The 17313-nt window shown below is 45.4% G+C and overlaps 1 protein-coding gene across 4 annotated transcripts in view; it reads right to left on the reverse strand.

Moving 5' to 3' along the window:
• HIPK2 (homeodomain interacting protein kinase 2) overlaps positions 1-17313 on the reverse strand; it is a 174194-nt gene that overhangs the window by 111224 nt on the left and 45657 nt on the right. For all 4 annotated transcript variants that reach the window (XM_079992216.1, XM_079992217.1, XM_079992218.1 and 1 more), the window contains exon 2: positions 2646-3738. In XM_079992216.1, coding sequence (XP_079848342.1) covers positions 2646-3738 — 1093 coding nt within the window. The remainder of the gene's footprint in view (positions 1-2645; positions 3739-17313) is intronic.

Here is a 17313-nt window from a genome sequence, read left to right on the forward strand (position 1 = left end):
AAAATACTTAGGGTGAATGCTAAGGCTCATTGAATGCCAGCCAGCCTCTCTATTGGTGGGAACAAACTTCAAGTGATGCAAAGAGTCTGTCTGTGATGGTTAATATTCAATGGTTCTTCCTCACCGCCAAGCAAACTACATGCGGTACTGATATCGAAGCTTCAGAGACAAATCCATTCTTGCAAGTTCATGCCTTTTGCCACTTCAAAATCAAGATTACCATTTTCTCCAAGATTCTGCCAAGCAGGGATTTAAGTATCTCAAGCTACAGTGGTGCCTCGCAAGACGAAAAAAATCCGTTCCGCGAGTCTCTTCGTCTTGCGGTTTTTTCATCTTGCGAAGCAACCCTATTAGCGGCTTAGCGGATTAGCGCTTTTAGCGGCTTAGCGGCAAAGCGGCTATTAGCGGCTTAGTGGCTTAGAAAAAGGGGGGGGAAGTGAAAAAAAGCCCATAGGGAAATTCGTCTTGCGAAGCGCCTCGAAAAACGGAAAACCCTTTCATCTAGCGGGTTTTTCGTCTTGCGAGGCATTCGTCTTGCGGGGCACCACTGTACATCATATATATATATATATATATATATATATATATATATATATATGAATGACCATTTTCTCATCTAACAGGATTGGTTGTTGGGAAGTTTCATTTTTTTAATCACAGTCATTTGCAGTTTATGTTTTCCTAATACTACCCCATCCATCTTCCTAATGGCCTGGCAACAAAAACCAGTGTAAAACAAATTATTTTGTTTTCAATTTTGCCTCTCGCCTAAAGGTATCTATCTCTGGCAGAGAATGGAGCGTTGTTTCACCAGAACCCCCTTACGCTCCCCTCCATTGCCACCCTCAGAGGCAGCAATATTAATTTTCCTCATGACTTTGTCAGAAACCCCCTACTGTGGCAACAAACCCCAGCTCCTTTTCTTCTTCCCCATAAAGAAAGAAGGATTAGTTAAACTGAGTCTGATGATCTGAAAACTGGCTGCCTTCACACATCATTTCAAAATCCAAGACACAGTAACCATTATGCATTTCCCAGACACATTACAAAACACTCCCTTCCTCTCAGAAAACCAAACACTTCCACCCTTTTCATTTCTGTTGCTTATGGATGCCCATCCCAGGTCTACATGGGCTGGCTCTGCACCATCATAGGTAATGCAGTAGCAAAATGCTCCAATTATCATGGATTCCTTCTCTCCCCCCATCCCATCCCATCCAGCCAGCAAATTAAAAGCCTTAAAGCTTTCGTGTATTTGCAGCAAAAACATGTCTGCCCTAAAGGATAGGACTGTTGAATGTTTTATTTAATAAACCTTTTCTAAGAAAAGAAAGCAGCGTTGTTGTTTTCTCCTTCTCAGAACAAAAGGACATACAGATAAAAATCAGCTGCTGCAATGCTACACTGTCAAACTTCCACATTCTGGAAATTAACTCTTCTCCAGCCCTGATTAGGTTCCCCCCTCTAGTGTCTGAAATCTGCATTTTAAGAGACAAGGAGAAGCAGCGCTGCTGATCCTCTGTGCATCCTGTAAAAGAGTCTTTCATAAGTGCCAAATGTTACCTGCAATTTTAAAGGCAAAACATCTGTTGCATTTAACACACGAGCCACACTGGTAACTCGCACAGCGTATTTTGATCAAATCCATCAGCATAAGGAATCACGTCAATCAAGAATTATGTCGCTGATTACCTCCAATAGCGTAACCATGTAAAGTCTACTGCAGCAAAAATAACAGAAAGCCCTTGACATGCAAAATATTATCGCAGTAAAGGTAAAGGTATAGGTACCCCTGCCCGTACGGGCCAGTCTTGACAGACTCTGGGGTTGTGTGCCCATCTCACTTAAGAGGCCAGGGGCCAGCGCTGTCCGGAGACACTTCCGGGTCACGTGGCCAGCGTGACATCGCTGCTCTGGCCAGAGCCAGAGCCAGAGCCAGAGCCGCACACGGAAACGCCGTTTACCTTCCCGCTGGTAAGCGGTCCCTATTTATCTACTTGCACCCGGAGGTGCTTTCGAACTGCTAGGTTGGCAGGCGCTGGGACCGAGCAGCGGGAGCGCACCCCGCCGCAGGGATTCGAACCGCCAACCTTTCGATCGGCAAGCCCTAGGCGCTGAGGCTTTAACCCACAGCACCACCTGCAGTAGGAGCCTGCAAAACATCACGTGACAAGAAACATCTTGGCATAAGGCAACAGGAAGGGGACTTGCAGTGGGATCCAACTTTCTTATTATCGGCATTATCATAGGAGAGCAAGCTAGACAATGGAGCTAATGGCCAGCTCTGACACGCTATAGTGCCACCATGGCAGGTGGCAAGAAAGTGGTATTGCATCTATCAAGTCAGTGGTATCAGGTGACTCAAAGGGCCAATAGGATTCCTCCTGATCTCGGGTAGATTTCAGTGCTTTCTATAGTATCACAGCAAATGCCTTTATGGAATAGAATCACAGCCATACAATTGCAGAGTTCAAAGGGATCCCAAGGAGCATCTAGTCCAACCCCCTGGAATGCAGGAATCCTGCACACAGCCATCCCTGGCTGGGCTCAAACCACCAACCTTCTGGTTAAGAGCCAGACACACTGACCCATTGCGCCACACGCTCCACTTATCCTGATGTTTTTATTTGACTCAGGTCACTTACCTGTAGTATCTGGACTGAAGGTAAGTCGAGCACACAGCCTTTGACACATGACTTGCAGAACCAAAGTCGATGACCTTGACCCTGTATGGCTGCCGAGATGGATCCACCAGCATGATGTTCTCTGGCTTGAGGTCTGCATGAATCAAGCCCAGGCTTTTCAATTTCATTAGGGCCGTGGCTACCTGCTGCAGAATTGGTCGGATGTATTTAAGGGGCAATGGGCTGAACTTGTTTTGCTTTAAGAAATCATAAAGGTTCTGTTCCAACATTTCAAAGACCAGGCAGGTGTGGTTCTTGTGCTGGAAACATTCATAGGCTCGGACAAAGTTGTAATCATCTGCGCTTTCCGTGCTTAACCGGGCCAGGATGCTCACTTCAATTTGACCTTGCCGGGCATAAGATGGATGGTTTTTAAGGATCTTGATGGCCACAATTTCATTGGTGCCACGTTTCCAGCATTTGACCACTTGCCCAAAGGTTCCGCGGCCCAAAAATTCCAACACTTCGTACGTGTTGGTCATGGAACAAAGCACTTCATGTTGCACCAGCTGGTAATCCCCTTCACTGTTGGAGCCACTGTTTTTGGATGTGGCCGTGGATGTGGTTGTGGTGGCTACCGTAGCCCCACTGGCATTGTTCTGAATCATTGGTGGGTGCTCTTCGATAATCTGCACGCTGCTTGTGTTCTCAATTTCTTCACTCTTGCGCTTAAGTCCACATTTTTGGTAGGTGTCCAAAAGGCTCACAGTGCTTCGACGCATCAGGTTGTGTGGTCCACCTAACGCTTGCCCAGATACTGCAACCACACCGGAGGTGCTGTTGGCGGATGTCACCACAATGTGCCCCGTGCTGGCTGGGAAGATGATGGTCTGTTCGTAAGGGATGCTGGGGTTGGGGATCTGGAGAGAGGCGTTGATGGCGGCGGCGGCTTGAGAGGACTGCACGTTCTTGCTCTGACTGTAGACTTTGCTATGTGTGCCGTACCCAGTCATATCCCAGTTAGAACTTGGTTCCACTTTCAGTTTCTTCACGCTACAGAAGGCACTTGATTGAAGGGTGTGAGGGGAGAAAACTTGCACATGTGAGGCCATACCTGCACCGCAACACAAGAAGAAAATAAAAGTGTTAAAACAGTTAGCCGTAACAATACTTATAGGTCACTCTTACACCCATGGCATTCAAGAAAACATACAAGAGTTTTAAAACATCAAAAATTCAGGTTTTAAAAACCTTTTAAAAAAGACCAGTCCTTTGAATGCAAAAAAACCCACAATGTTTAGCAAAAGTCCACAAATATATAAGCTACAAAATGTAAATCTGTGCAGAAGAAGGACAACAATTGTTAAATTAAGGATTCCTGTAAAGCTGTCTCTGTACACAAACAGGAAGAATGAAAAAGAATAATGATTTGATTAAGCATAAGGACCAAGCTAGATGAGACCAGAGAATCAAGACTGTATCATTTCTCTATTATTATTATTATTTATTTGATTCCATACCCACCCTTCACTATAAGGCCCCAGGATGGGTTACAGCCATTTAAAAATACAATATTAAATTTAAAACATTTTAAAGTCTAGAGAAAAAGGTTGGTCCTAAAATATATACTGTATTTTTCCGTGTATAAGACTATATTCCCCCCCCCATTTTTTTTTAAATTTAAAATTGGGGGTTGTCTTATACATTGGATGTTTAAAATATTTATTTCTTAATTTGGGGCTCAAAAAATAGGGGTCGTCTTATACATGGGGTTGTCTTATAGACGGAAAAATACGGTATATATCAAATCTGCAGCAACGTGAAGCGTTGTAACTCTTTCTTCTTTGGGGCATTTCCTGGATATAAATCCCTCCCTCCCCCCGAAAACAGCCACTTGCCCCATCAGGGGAAAAATGGGTTAGAAGGCATAGGTCATGCAGCTGGTCTCATCATCCCAATTACATGAGAATTCAGGAGTCATACAACTGATGTAACTTGGTTTTGGTTGACTTCACTCAAAGCTGTCTGAGCAGAATTGTCAATACTAGAAGTCAATAATTTGAAAAGATGGGTAAAGAGGAATATTAGTTACAGAAAACTGTGCTAGGTAAACTGCTAGGCCTGGGTACTGCTGGGACAATCCAACACAAATTTCTGACAGAAAGCATCTTCCATATCAGATATGAAGCTAGCAGATGCTTCCACTGGCAAGTCTGTACATTCTTACTGTTCAAGAAAAACGGGGAGAGGGGCAGTCTCACTCCTATATATGATTATTTCTCCAGAGTGCTGCTCCAGCTTCCTGAGCAATAAACTTGCACTGTATTTGAAAGTTCAAGAGCACTATGTACGGTGTATGTATGCCAGCCTCCACCACACAGAGCCCAACAGACATTTTGGACTACAGTTCCCATCAGCCCCAGCTAGCACACTCATGCTCGCTGGGGCTTATGGGACTTGTAGTCCAAAATGTCTGGAGGACAGCAGGTTGTGGAAGGCTACCCTCTGCTTTTAAATGAAAAAGTTCCCATCAGCCCCAGCTAGCACACTCATGCTCGCTGGGGCTTATGGGAATTGTAGTCCAAAATGTCTGGAGGACAGCAGGTTGTGGAAGGCTACCCTCTGCTTTTAAATAAAAAGGTGAATGACCTCTTTTGTGAATTCACTTGTGAGGCATAATAATATAACTATGACAAATGTTCTTAAAACACACTGCTTTGCTACAAGTCATCTATAAACAGACTTAAAATTGGACCATTTTGACCTTTATGAATGCACACACAAACACACACAAAATGTCTTGCCATTCCCTGAATGAAAATTGAAATCACCCCTGATGGTTGGCCTATGCCCAACATAGAAAATGTGTTCAACAAAGAAAGTCACACTGAAAATACACAATAAGCTAGACTTCCTCCTAATTTGCATAGTTCACTGGCATGTAACTAATGTAATCTGCATATCATTGTTATTTATCTGACAGATGCCACACAACATTCATTCTACACTCTTATTCTGAGGACTGTCACCCTTAAACAGGAAAATATTCTTTCAGCTATTGAAAAATCTTGATTGAGTGCTTAGAGGTGATGAGTTCACACGCACAAGTATGTTCCTCACCTATCAAGTGATTTGCTTGCACGTGTGAATCAACCATTCCCTACTCAAAATACCACAGAGAATTTTTTGTGATCATCTGACATCACCCCAAACAAAATACGTTTAAGTTTAGGTAGTCCCTACATTCAAAGTGGGTCATCAAGTTGTAATTTATTAATTGCTAGAGTGCCTCCATTTATGCCTGACCCTTGTAAGTGATAAGACACACATCAGTGTACATGCATGTAAGAAAAACCATGGAAAAATTAAATAATGTGACTTCTGGGTTTTCTTTATTTTGCTCCTCCCCACTGCACCCTGGATCCTTTAGGTCATGGGTAGACAAACTAAGGCCCGGGGGCCAGATCTGGCCCAATCGCCTTCTAAATCCGGCCCGCGGACAGTCCGGGAATCAGTGTGGTTTTACATGAGTAGAATGTGTTCTTTTATTTAAAATGCACCTCTGGGTTATTTGTGGGGCCTGCCTGGTGTGTTTACATTAGTAGAATGTGTGCTTTTATTTAAAATGCACCTCTGGGTTATTTGTGAGACATAGGAATTTGTTTATCCCCCCCCCCATATAGTCCGGCCCCCCCACAAGGTCTGAGGGACAATGGACCAGCCCCCTGCTGAAAAAGTTTGCTGACTCCTGCTTTAGGTGTTGTTTCCTACGGATTTCTACCACCTTGAAGCTAGGGCTTAATTCAAACTGGTCGGGTCCATGCATAAAGAATGCGGAAAGCAGTTTACAAGATTGAACACAGAGCTGTGGAACACGTATAAGAACAGGCCAAGAGCAGATACTTTGCATGCAGAAGTTTCCGTCTCTGGCACCTCCAGTTAAAAAAGGCTGGCACAGCAGGTTATGAGGAGAACTCCTCTCTACCTGAGGAGCTGGAGAGCTGCTGTCCGCCCGAGCAGACAGCAGTGAGTTAGGCGGACAACTGGTCTGACCTGGTACAGTGAGGCAACTTCCTTTGTGAAGCAATGAGCATGTTTATAAGAGTTTATTCTGCTAGAAGGCAGAGTAGATGAAATCTGAAAGTGAAGGGGAAAGCAATAGGTGGTATTTGGGGAATTGTGTCATCTAAACGGAGCTTGGAGGGGGGGGGGAATCAAATACCCAGCCTCCCTAGGAACTATATTAAAGATTTTATCAATACAGAACTAACAGTCGTTTACTAGTGGTCCCCAACCTTTTATGGGCCTGAAAGCATATTTGAAAATCTAGGGAGCTTTTGTGGGAACCACAAAATGCACATTTCACAGATGAAAAATGTGATTGCAAACTTCCTTCCCAAAACAACAGGCAGAACACCTACACCCTAAAAAAAGTCAACCCCCACAAACAACAAAAACTCAATGTAGCATTCCAAAACCTTGCAATCCTCTCCCAAGCAACTGAAAAAGGAAACTTCTAAAAACCACCCAAAAATCCCTTCTAATTAAACAAAAAACAAAAAACTGGAAGGGGCAGGGAGTTGTGGGTGTGCTAAGGGTATTGTGGTGCCATTGGAGGTGCCAGCAATGGACCAATCCTTTCTGTTTTGCTTTTCCCTATTTGCATGTTTAAAATTGCCAAGCTTGGTATAGTGAAAATCAGGAGTATGGAGGCTGATGAAATTCAAACTGAAATTGCGGGGAAACCCAATTTAAATTCTCTATAGATGGTAGATGATACCACAGGAATTGAATAATCTTTTAAAACGAAATCCTGCTGTGATTGATGCTAATATTTTACAATGATGAGTGGGGTTGCCGAATAATTTTTATAAATACTGGGATATGGTTACTGAAAGCAATTCATGAAATAACAGATCATAGGTTTGGAAAATGGTGGAAAGTGATTCAAAATGTCAACAGGATTTAAGGTGTCAACACCAATAAATATTTTCTGTTACGCAACTAAAAGCTAAAAACGTGTGAATGTCAGACATCGGAAGTTTAACCAGAGTGCCACTGCAGAGAGAGTATCTGTAGTTAAAAATCTGGCAAATAGGGAAAAAACAAATCATAGTCACTCAGAAAAGAGACAATATATGATTTAACAGTGCTTACAGAAATGTGCTGCAAGATTGCAACTTAACTAGAATAATAATCCAGGCGTCCTATTGGGACGACCCAGTTTTCCAAGTTCTGGAAGTTGGGCAATAGGGGCAGTACAGGATTCCTTTTGGTGTACCGACCTCCCCGCTGCACCAAGGATTCCCTGCCCGAGCTGCTTCAGGTTGTGGCGGATGTTCTCCTGGAGACACCTAGCTTGGTTGTCCTAGGGGATTTTAACATCCATGCCGACACGACCTTACAAGGGGCTGCTCGGGACTTGGTGGAAAGCATGGCCTCCATGGGGCTGTCCCTGAATAAGTCTGGCCCAACCCATAGCCGCGGACGTGCCTTGGACCTGGTGTTTACCTCTATGGATGTTGGTGATCTGACACTAAGTAAAAGCGAAAGGAAAGAAGTGCCAGGGTCAGATCACTTCCTGGTGCAACTGGACTTCTCTGCAACCCATCCCCTCTGCAGGGAGGTGGGACCAATTCAGATGGTCCGCCCCCGCCACTTAATGGATCCAAATGGTTTCCAGAGAGTGGTAGGGGATGCTTTATCCCATGTTGATGGCCTTTCAGCCGATTCCCTTGTGGCCCGCTGGAATGTGGAGTTAACCAGGGCTATTGACGGTTTGGCTCCGAAGCGCCCTCTCCGATTGCATGGAGCCCGGAGAGCCCCGTGGTTTTCCACGGATCTGAGGGCAATGAAACAATCGTTGAGACAGCTAGAGCGCCGGTGGCGGATTAACTCATTCCGAATCTGACCAGACACAGGTTAGAGCTCAACGTCGAGCCTACCAAGTGGCGATAGCGACAGCGAAGAAGACTTTCTTTGCCGCCTCTATTGCATCTGCAGAAAACAGCAGCAGGAGACTTTTTCAGGTGGTTCACAATTTAGCGGAACCACCTGCGACATCGGGGCCCAGTACGGGCCACATGATCTCCTGCAATGATTTCGCAAAGTTTTTTGCAGATAAAATCGCTCAGATTTGGGAAGAAGTAGACTCCACCGTGGGAGCAAGGCCAGGGCGGGAGAGTGCTAGAGTCCTGTCTAGTCAAGTTGTGTGGGATCAATTCCAATCTGTTACCTCCGAGGATGTGGACAGGCTGCTTGGATGAGTGAAGCCAACCACCTGTCTCCTGGATCCTTGCCCATCCTGGCTTATAAAAGCTAGCCGGGAAGGACTGGGCGATGGGCTTCGTGGGGTGGTGAATGCTTCCCTCCGTGAGGGATCCTTCCCAGACCTGCTGAAAGAGGCGGTTATTAAACCGCTTCTTAAAAAACCATCTTTAGATGCGGCCACGATGGCCAATTATCGCCCAGTCTCAAATCTTCCATTCTTGGGCAAGGTGATTGAGCGAGTGGTTGCTGAACAACTCCAGGCACGCCTGGAAGAAGTGGACCATTTGGATCCCTTCCAGTCGGGATTCAGGCCTCATCATGGGACTGAAACTGCCTTGGTCGCACTGGTTGATGATCTCTGGCGGGCTAGGGACAAAGGTGAGAGCTGTTTCCTAGTTCTGCTGGATCTCTCAGCGGCGTTTGATACCATCGACCATAACATCCTTCTGGACCATCTTGAGGGGCTGGGAGCTGGGGGCACTGTCATACAGTGGTTCCGCTCCTTCCTCCTGGGCCGTGTTCAGAAAGTGGTGGGGGGGGATGAGTGTTCAGACCCCTGGGCTCTCACTTGTGGGGTGCCTCAGGGTTCTGTCCTCTCCCCCATGCTTTTCTACATTTACATGCAGCCACTGGGAGAGATCATCAGGAGGTTTGGGCTGGGTGTTCATCAGTATGCGGATGATACCCAGCTCTACCTCTCTTTTAAATCAACCAGTGAAGGCGGTGAAGGTCTTGTGTGAGTGTCTGGAGGCGGTTGGAGGATGGATGGTGGCTAACAGATTGAGGTTGAATCCTGACAAGACAGAAGTACTGTTTTTGGGGGACAGGAAGCGGGCAGGTGTGGAGGATTCCCTGGTCCTGAATGGGGTAGCTGTGCCCCTGAAGGACCAGGTGCGCAGCCTGGGAGTCATTTTGGACTCACAGCTGTCCATGGAGGCACAGGTCAAATCTGTATCCAGGGCAGCTATTTACCAGCTCCATCTGGTACGTAGGCTGAGACTCTATCTGCCTGCAGACTGTCTCACCAGAGTGGTGAATGCTCTGGTTATCTCCCGCTTGGACTACTGCAATGCGCTCTACGTGGGGCTACCTTTGAAGGTGACCCGGAAACTACAACTAATCCAGAACGCGGCAGCTAGACTGGTGACTGGGAGCGGCCGCCAAGACCATATAACACCGGTCTTGAAAGACCTACATTGGCTCCCAGTATGTTTCCGAGCACAATTCAAAGTGTTGGTGCTGACCTTTAAAGCCCTAAATGGCCTCGGTCCAGTATATCTGAAGGAGCGTCTCCTCCCCCATCGTTCTGCCTGGACACTGAGGTCCAGCTCCGAGGGCCTTCTGGCGGTTCCCTCACTGCGAGAGGCCAAGTTACAGGGAACCAGGCAGAGGGCCTTCTCGGTAGTGGCGCCCGCCCTGTGGAACGCCCTCCCATCAGATGTCAAAGCGATAAACATCTACCTGACATTCAGAAGACATCTGAAGGCAGACCTGTTCAGGGAAGTTTTTAATATGTGACATTTTAGTGTATTTTTCATCTTTGTTGGAAGCCAGAGTGGCTGGGGAAACCCAGCCAGATGGGCGGGGTACAAATAAATTATTATTATTATTATTATTATTAAGGAACAATTAAATTCATTCATTTAATTACAGACAAGCACATGGATAGGGTTACATTCCAGAGGTGGCATGTAAAGCCAAATTTGTGTATAGTAAAACACACTGGGTGCAATAGCAGGTGGGATTGCCCAAGGCCCCCGCCCCAAGGCCTGCCTCCTTTCCGCCCCCTTTTAATTATTATTTTTAATTGCCAAGCACATAAAGCTGAATGTGCACAAGTTAAATGTGCACAAGTTGTAAGTTACCTGTACATACTGTATTATGTGAAGAACTGCTTTTTCAGCCCTGAACCTGCTATCAATCAACTTCATTGGGATCCCATCTTTCCAGAGCACAAAAAAGAGAGAGAGAAATCTCCCTTCTCTCCACCCAGCCCCATTCACTTCTTCTACCACACTGCAGACCATGCTTGCCGTACAACGTGATACCTTCAAACATCCACAGATCATACAAAGGTACAGCTTTGGAGAACGTATGAAGCAAATGACACAAGTTAAATTAATGTTAAAGTGCACTCAGAATAGCCTTGTCAGGCAGATTTGTTGCAATGCAGAAATGCCTTCGGGCAACTGAGAAGTAGTAACGATACTGCGCTCATATTTTATCTCCGATGTCTCGACTTCAAAACCCTAGCAGAGGTCACATGCAATTCCCATTTTCTCTCCATAAGAGTCCCTGGATGAGGTCAGCTAGGGGTGTCAGATCCAAATTAAGGTGCATTTGCAAAGCAAGGTAGTCAACTCAAGACAAAAATAGCTGGTGATGCCATACGTGCTGGAAATGAAAACCTTTGCCCGCTCTTCATGTGGCTATCTTACACAAAGCTTGACAGTAACTCTGCATTCCCCTTGACTAGTTCTTCTGCTGTGCAAATGACTTCAGGTCCATTTTTAGGTACTTAAGAGGATTCGGAGCCCAGGCCCACAACACAAATTTGCATAAATATTTAGAGTGCCTCTGGGCAACTTAAGATGGTGAGTGCCTGGGGAGACTCACTGGCAGCGTACTTGGCAAGTCACCCACATACCCTGGAAGCAAAATGCCACCCCCCAAGTCTTTTACTAAAAGCAGGGAGAAAGGGTAGGAAATATTGTGGGACAATGCAAAAGACTCAGGTTTTGGGTCTCCTGGGCCACCAGCAGGTCAGGCTCTCATTACCTAAACTGCTTTCTAGTCAATACCAGATTTTCAGTTTTTAAAAGAAGACAAGGAAAGAAATAACACACCATTCTACAGTATAGTGAAATCTGGTCCTATTACTGCAAAATCTGCAATGGCAAAGGGAGGAATTCAACATCTCACTAAGGTGGCTGTCCAGACAGGGCAAATATTTTGGCTTGGCAGATGAAATCCCCCCCCCCCGTCCCCAATTTCCCCCCTTGTTCTGCTCCAAGCACTGTTAACCAACTTCAATTCCCAGGGGAATCATTTTCTGGTTTGCCTCCGGCAGCAAAATGTCTTGAGTTGGCCCTGCCCCCAAGCTTTCCTTTTAGTAGGGGAAATCTTTTCAGCAGTTGCTCTTATTAGACAATTGTGAGCCAGAAACTTCTGCTTATCTACTTCAAATTTTCCAGAGATCTGGCAGTCATCCTGATTGACCTTCTACTCAACTCTGTTCTAGAACACTATGGCCTGAGGAACCCCGCTCTTCTTCAGAAGCTTCCAAGGAGCTCTCAATGAAAAGATCAATAATGGCGGAACAATTTCCCTGAAAGACAGTTTGCCCATCATCGCCAAACACTCACAGTTTATCTTGGTCAGCACTGACGGAAGCAGCCCTGAGTGAATTTACAATGCATCTTCGGCCACATTGACTCCCCGCAAAGAATTCTGGGAGCTGTAGTTGGGTTACTGGTGCTAAGAGCTGTTAGGAGGCCCCATCCCCTTACAGAGCTACAATTTCCAGAGTTCCCTGTGAAATGGGATTGGTTGTTAAACCACTCTGGAAACTGTCGCTCTGTGATGGGGATGGGGTCTCCTAACAACTCTCAGCACCCAATTCCAATTCCCAGATTTTTTTGGTGGGGGGAGCCATGACTGTTTCAAGTTGTTTCATAGCATGTTCAATGTATGGTAAGATTGTAGCTTTAGAATGCACCCGCCTGGGATCTGCTGCAAATCTGTTGGGTTTTCTCGGCAGATAAATCTGTGTGGAAAGGGTTTCCTGAGGGGCCAAGGTTTAATTTGCAATGCCATGGTTAACCCCTTAGTCAATGAAACAGAATCCCAGGACTCATTAATTCATGAGGCGAGAGAAGCTAGCCAAATTGCCTCCATGTCTAATTGCCCCTTGTACCTTCAGTCACTAGGGGAAAAGAGGTTAAATCACCCTAAGTCTTGCTCCCTTCTCTGCAGGTTTTCTCCCTGCTATTTCCCCCTAGCCCACTGCCTGGCTAGCTTATGAACGGACTTGACTGTTGTCCTACCCGTAATGGCATCCTTTTACACATCCAAGTTTCCTAGCAGCGGAGGAAGGGTACTCATCACCATGACAACAGAGCCTTCCCTCCTGGTCCTCTTGTTGTCTCTCCTGGTTACCCTTGTCTGCGGCTCTACTGATGGGGGAACCAAGACACTATCAATGGCTGTTGTGGGCAAGGACGCAACCTTCATGCCTCAGCTGGCATGAAGAGACCATAGCAGAAAGATCCCCCGTCCTGTCCAAATATAGCCCTGTATATGAGAGAAAAGGTATCTCTAGGCGGGAATTTCGTCATACACTCAACAGACAATGGTGAAGAGAAGGCCGGAGACCATACAGGAAATAAACAGAAGGCCTCCACTGATAAGATCCTATTCCTCCCCACAACTCTATACTTACCTTTTAACAATCCTCTTTGCCAACTTCATTAATGCTTTTTGAACTCAGGGTTGTTGTTGTTTTTAAAAAAGTAGTTTGGTAGCTTAAAGATGGAATAAATGTCTGGAATGCTAAATGCAGGGTGAGAAACTGGAACATGCATGGGAAAAGGGAAATACATGAAGCAACTCACAATGTATGAAGGAGAAAATATTTTTAAATAAAGATAAGAATGTCACCATGCATGTTAGATTTCTGTCAATTAAATATTTTATAGCAATTAACCTGGTTTATAAATAAGTAACATCTCTTCCTTCTCTCACCACCCCGGGGATAAAAAGGACAATGTGCTGAGCTGGCAGCCTCTCGGAAATTTTAAGAGCAAGCATAACCTTGACTTGTTTCCAACATTCAAAAGAAAGGGGGAAACAATGACCAAGGCTAGATAAATACTTCAGGAGCGAAACACAGAAACAACAAGAAGGCATTCACAGAACAGCTGAAGTAGCCTCCAAGCTAGAGTGTGTTTGTGTCCCATATGCCCACTTCCATTCCTCCACAACAACACACAATCCTGGTACCAAAGAAGGCCATCGAGAGAATGCATGCCACCTTCTAACAAGCCTTTAGATCCCTATGTCCTGCACCGTTTCGGAACTGTTAACAGAAATAAAAGACTCAATTAAGCAAATACACACCTTTCAGTTAATTCATAACTGCTGGGACCAAGGAAAGGCCCTTCGGAATAAGGATTCTGGGTTGCTGATGTGTAAACTGCCAACCCACTAAGTGTGCCGATTTATCCCAGAGTTCCCAAAATTCAAACGCACCTAGATTATGCAGCTAGGGCCAATCCCTTCTTAGGGAGAATGGGAGGGGAAAGAACCCTCTGTATGCTTATAACCTGCTATGCAAAAGCCTTTGTGTATTCCAGTACAAAGGACAGTGTGAGTAAACCCTGCTTATTGTAATTTCCTAGCAAGCTGATGGAATCCAGTATATATATATACATATATTAAAGCGCGGGGGGGGGGGCGACCTCTGAAGTTCCAGTGACTCAGATACCAGTTTCCCCTCGCTTCCCCCCTGCTTATCCCCTGACTTTCCACAGGGTGATGATGTTGCAGTAATGGATTTTAGCATGAGGCACATGGTGAGCTCAGAGAACTGCAGCAATATTACTCAACTTGTCATCCAGGACACAAACATATCTGGCTAAGGCTGCAATCATGATTTCTCTTCCCACTGGAAGAGAGTCATAGTTCCCTTTCTGGCATTAACCTTTCTGAGCTTGATGTACATTCCCAACCACCCCCGTTCCGACAGCCCCTCAGTATTTCTCCAATAATAAATAATAAAGGACTCCTGGTGCTACGCAGACACAACAGAGGAACAATTTTGCCCATCAGGTGGCCACTTTGGTTCCAGGCTTTCCCAGACGTCAGTAATACAATTTTATTTTATTTTTAAAGCACACTTATGGTCATGATCCAGATTGCACACACAGTGGGGGAAGAGTGCAAATGATGGTATGCTATCTGTTGAACCTTGACTCTTGGATTTAGACTCCACGGAACAGGTAACGGAACAGGTTTATTATGCAGGGTCAGACAGAGCTCCTTGGCAGAGCTACAAACACAGGCCTGCAGCAGAGTTTATGCTGGGCTAGGGGAAGGGTCTCGCTTTGGAGCTTCTCATAGGCATCTGGTTGGCCACTGTGAGAATAGGATGCTGGACTAAGATGGACCACTTGCCTGATCAAGCAGAGTTCTTCTTATGAAGAAAGGGGAGGGGAAATCTGAGGCTGTGTTGCACTTAGGGAACAGGGCAGTTAATTGCTGTGCCTGAATACAGTACAACATATGACAGAAGTTGGGAGAGTGGGTGGGGAACAAGGATGGAATTATGAGCTGATTATGAAGCTGGGAGAAGACAGCAAGCAGGTGGCCAGTTCTTGGAAAGACAGTTCCCTCTCCCTTCAAGGCTTAAGCCCATCATGCTTTTTCCCCTAGCTCCACAAACAGCTCTGTTCTGAGACAAGTAACTTTCCCCAATACTGGCATAACTTTCCTCCATGCAGTACCCTGGGGTGAGGTAGGATGGTTTTAACTCTACTGGGATTCCACCCACTTTGAGTACGACTCACCAACGTATGTAAATCAGATATAGCATATACAGTATATCAGTAGTAGGGAACCCGTAGCCCTCCAGTTGTTGCTAGACTCCAGCTCTCATCATCCCTGACAAATGGTCATGTTGGCTGGAGGCTGCTGGGAGTTGGGACACCTGAAACATCTGTCATGAGCCTGGTGGAGATGCCATGGAAGGGGTAGGAGATCAGGGAGCAGGAGCAGGGAGGCAAAATTAGGACCTTAGTAAATGTTGGAGCTGCCAGAGGGACGTGGGGATCAGAAAAACCAGGGAGTGGATTGTGGGGAAGGTAGAAGCAAGTTATCAAGAGAAATGTCCTTCCCCTGTGAGATCAGACACCTACAACCAGCCACCATCTAATGGGCTTCTGCTGGCTCCTCCTGTCACTTCCGTCAGTAAGGGTCCTGCTCTGAGGGGCGCCTGATAGTAATACTGATACTCAGCCAGTACCTCTGTCGCCAAAGACATGGAAACACAAATGCTGACCAACATGAGCAAACCTCACAGGCCCAGCCCAGTCGCAAAGGTGCCCATTGGCTTGCCCAGAGAGGAAACGGCTGCCATGCACCATTCTAAAGCTTGTGGGGCAAAGAGATAGGAATCTCGCACCAACGGCACCTGACCTTTTCCTTAATGTAGTTTGCAATATTATACTATCCTTCAATTTGATTCAGCAGGTTGTGTTTTAGCTAAGGCCCATGTCTAGAGTTAGCGAAAGAAGGGCTCGTTTTGATTAAAGTTCATACATTGACAAATGTCACTAAATAAGGGAGAAAATTGGATCTCTGAGTCGGAAACATTTGAAAGAGACTGACACAAAGCAGATAGCGTTTTCCAAAGGGAATGAAAAAGTGTGTGTAGATGATAAGGTCAATAACAAAGGCCCTGAGTGCACCGGGTTATATTTTTTCAACGCATAGATAATATGAGGAATGATTCAAGACTTCACTAAATGCTCCTTCCAGGTTTACTCATGTGGATGGTAAGCTGAAAGTATCATGAAATGAAGGTACAATGTCAGGGGCAGTAACACAAAACTCTGCACAGATAGTAGGTGCCTGATGTGTCTCAAAAGGAATGCTATTCCACACCAAGTTACTGTGGAGCAGGCTTTTGATATTTATGGAGCATATAGGAGAAACTGTCCTATGAACCTCAGTGATCTACTGGGCATATAAGAGATAACATTTCTAGCGAAGTTTTCATTTTTTTAAACAGCTCCATGACAGGCTGCATGATTCAAGTGGTAAAGGTTGTGACGAAATGTTGTCCCCGTTGAATCTCTGCCAGAGAAAAGGAGGGGACATTAAATTGTCTGCCCTTTCAATGAGTTAGCTTCAAAGGGTTTTTTATTTTATTTTGTACCTTCTTTTGCAGGCTTCTCTCATCCCAACCCTGACCAAATATTAATTGTGCAGGCACTAATTCCTGTATGAGGACTGCTTTTCATCATGCAAACGCGCTTTGCATTTACACACCTGCATTGACGTTGTCCACATAAAATTCAGAAGAGCACAGAAAGGGCTTTATAGTCACTGCCTCACAGAATGGAAAAGAAAAAGGAATTGCAGCTGGTGGCTAAATACAGAACCTGAAAGTCACTGCAGTGCTTCCTCTTCATTTGTACCACTGACTTGTGATTTATAAACTGGGCCTAACGGGTGGCAGGAAAGCGAGGCTACGCTCTACATTAACCAAGCAATGAAACTTCGCACAGTAACTCACAGAAACCCCTGACTAGGAGAATGACACAGGCTGCTTGAAAAATATTGTGGACAGCATGAGGCTAGTTGTTCAGCATCCCAATGATGCACAGAAGCCACTTGAAATAAATGCCTTCAAGTTTAC

This window comes from Podarcis cretensis (genome assembly GCF_951804945.1).
Source record: "Podarcis cretensis genome assembly, chromosome: 10".
In the NCBI taxonomy this organism is placed as follows: Eukaryota; Metazoa; Chordata; class Lepidosauria; order Squamata; family Lacertidae; genus Podarcis; species Podarcis cretensis.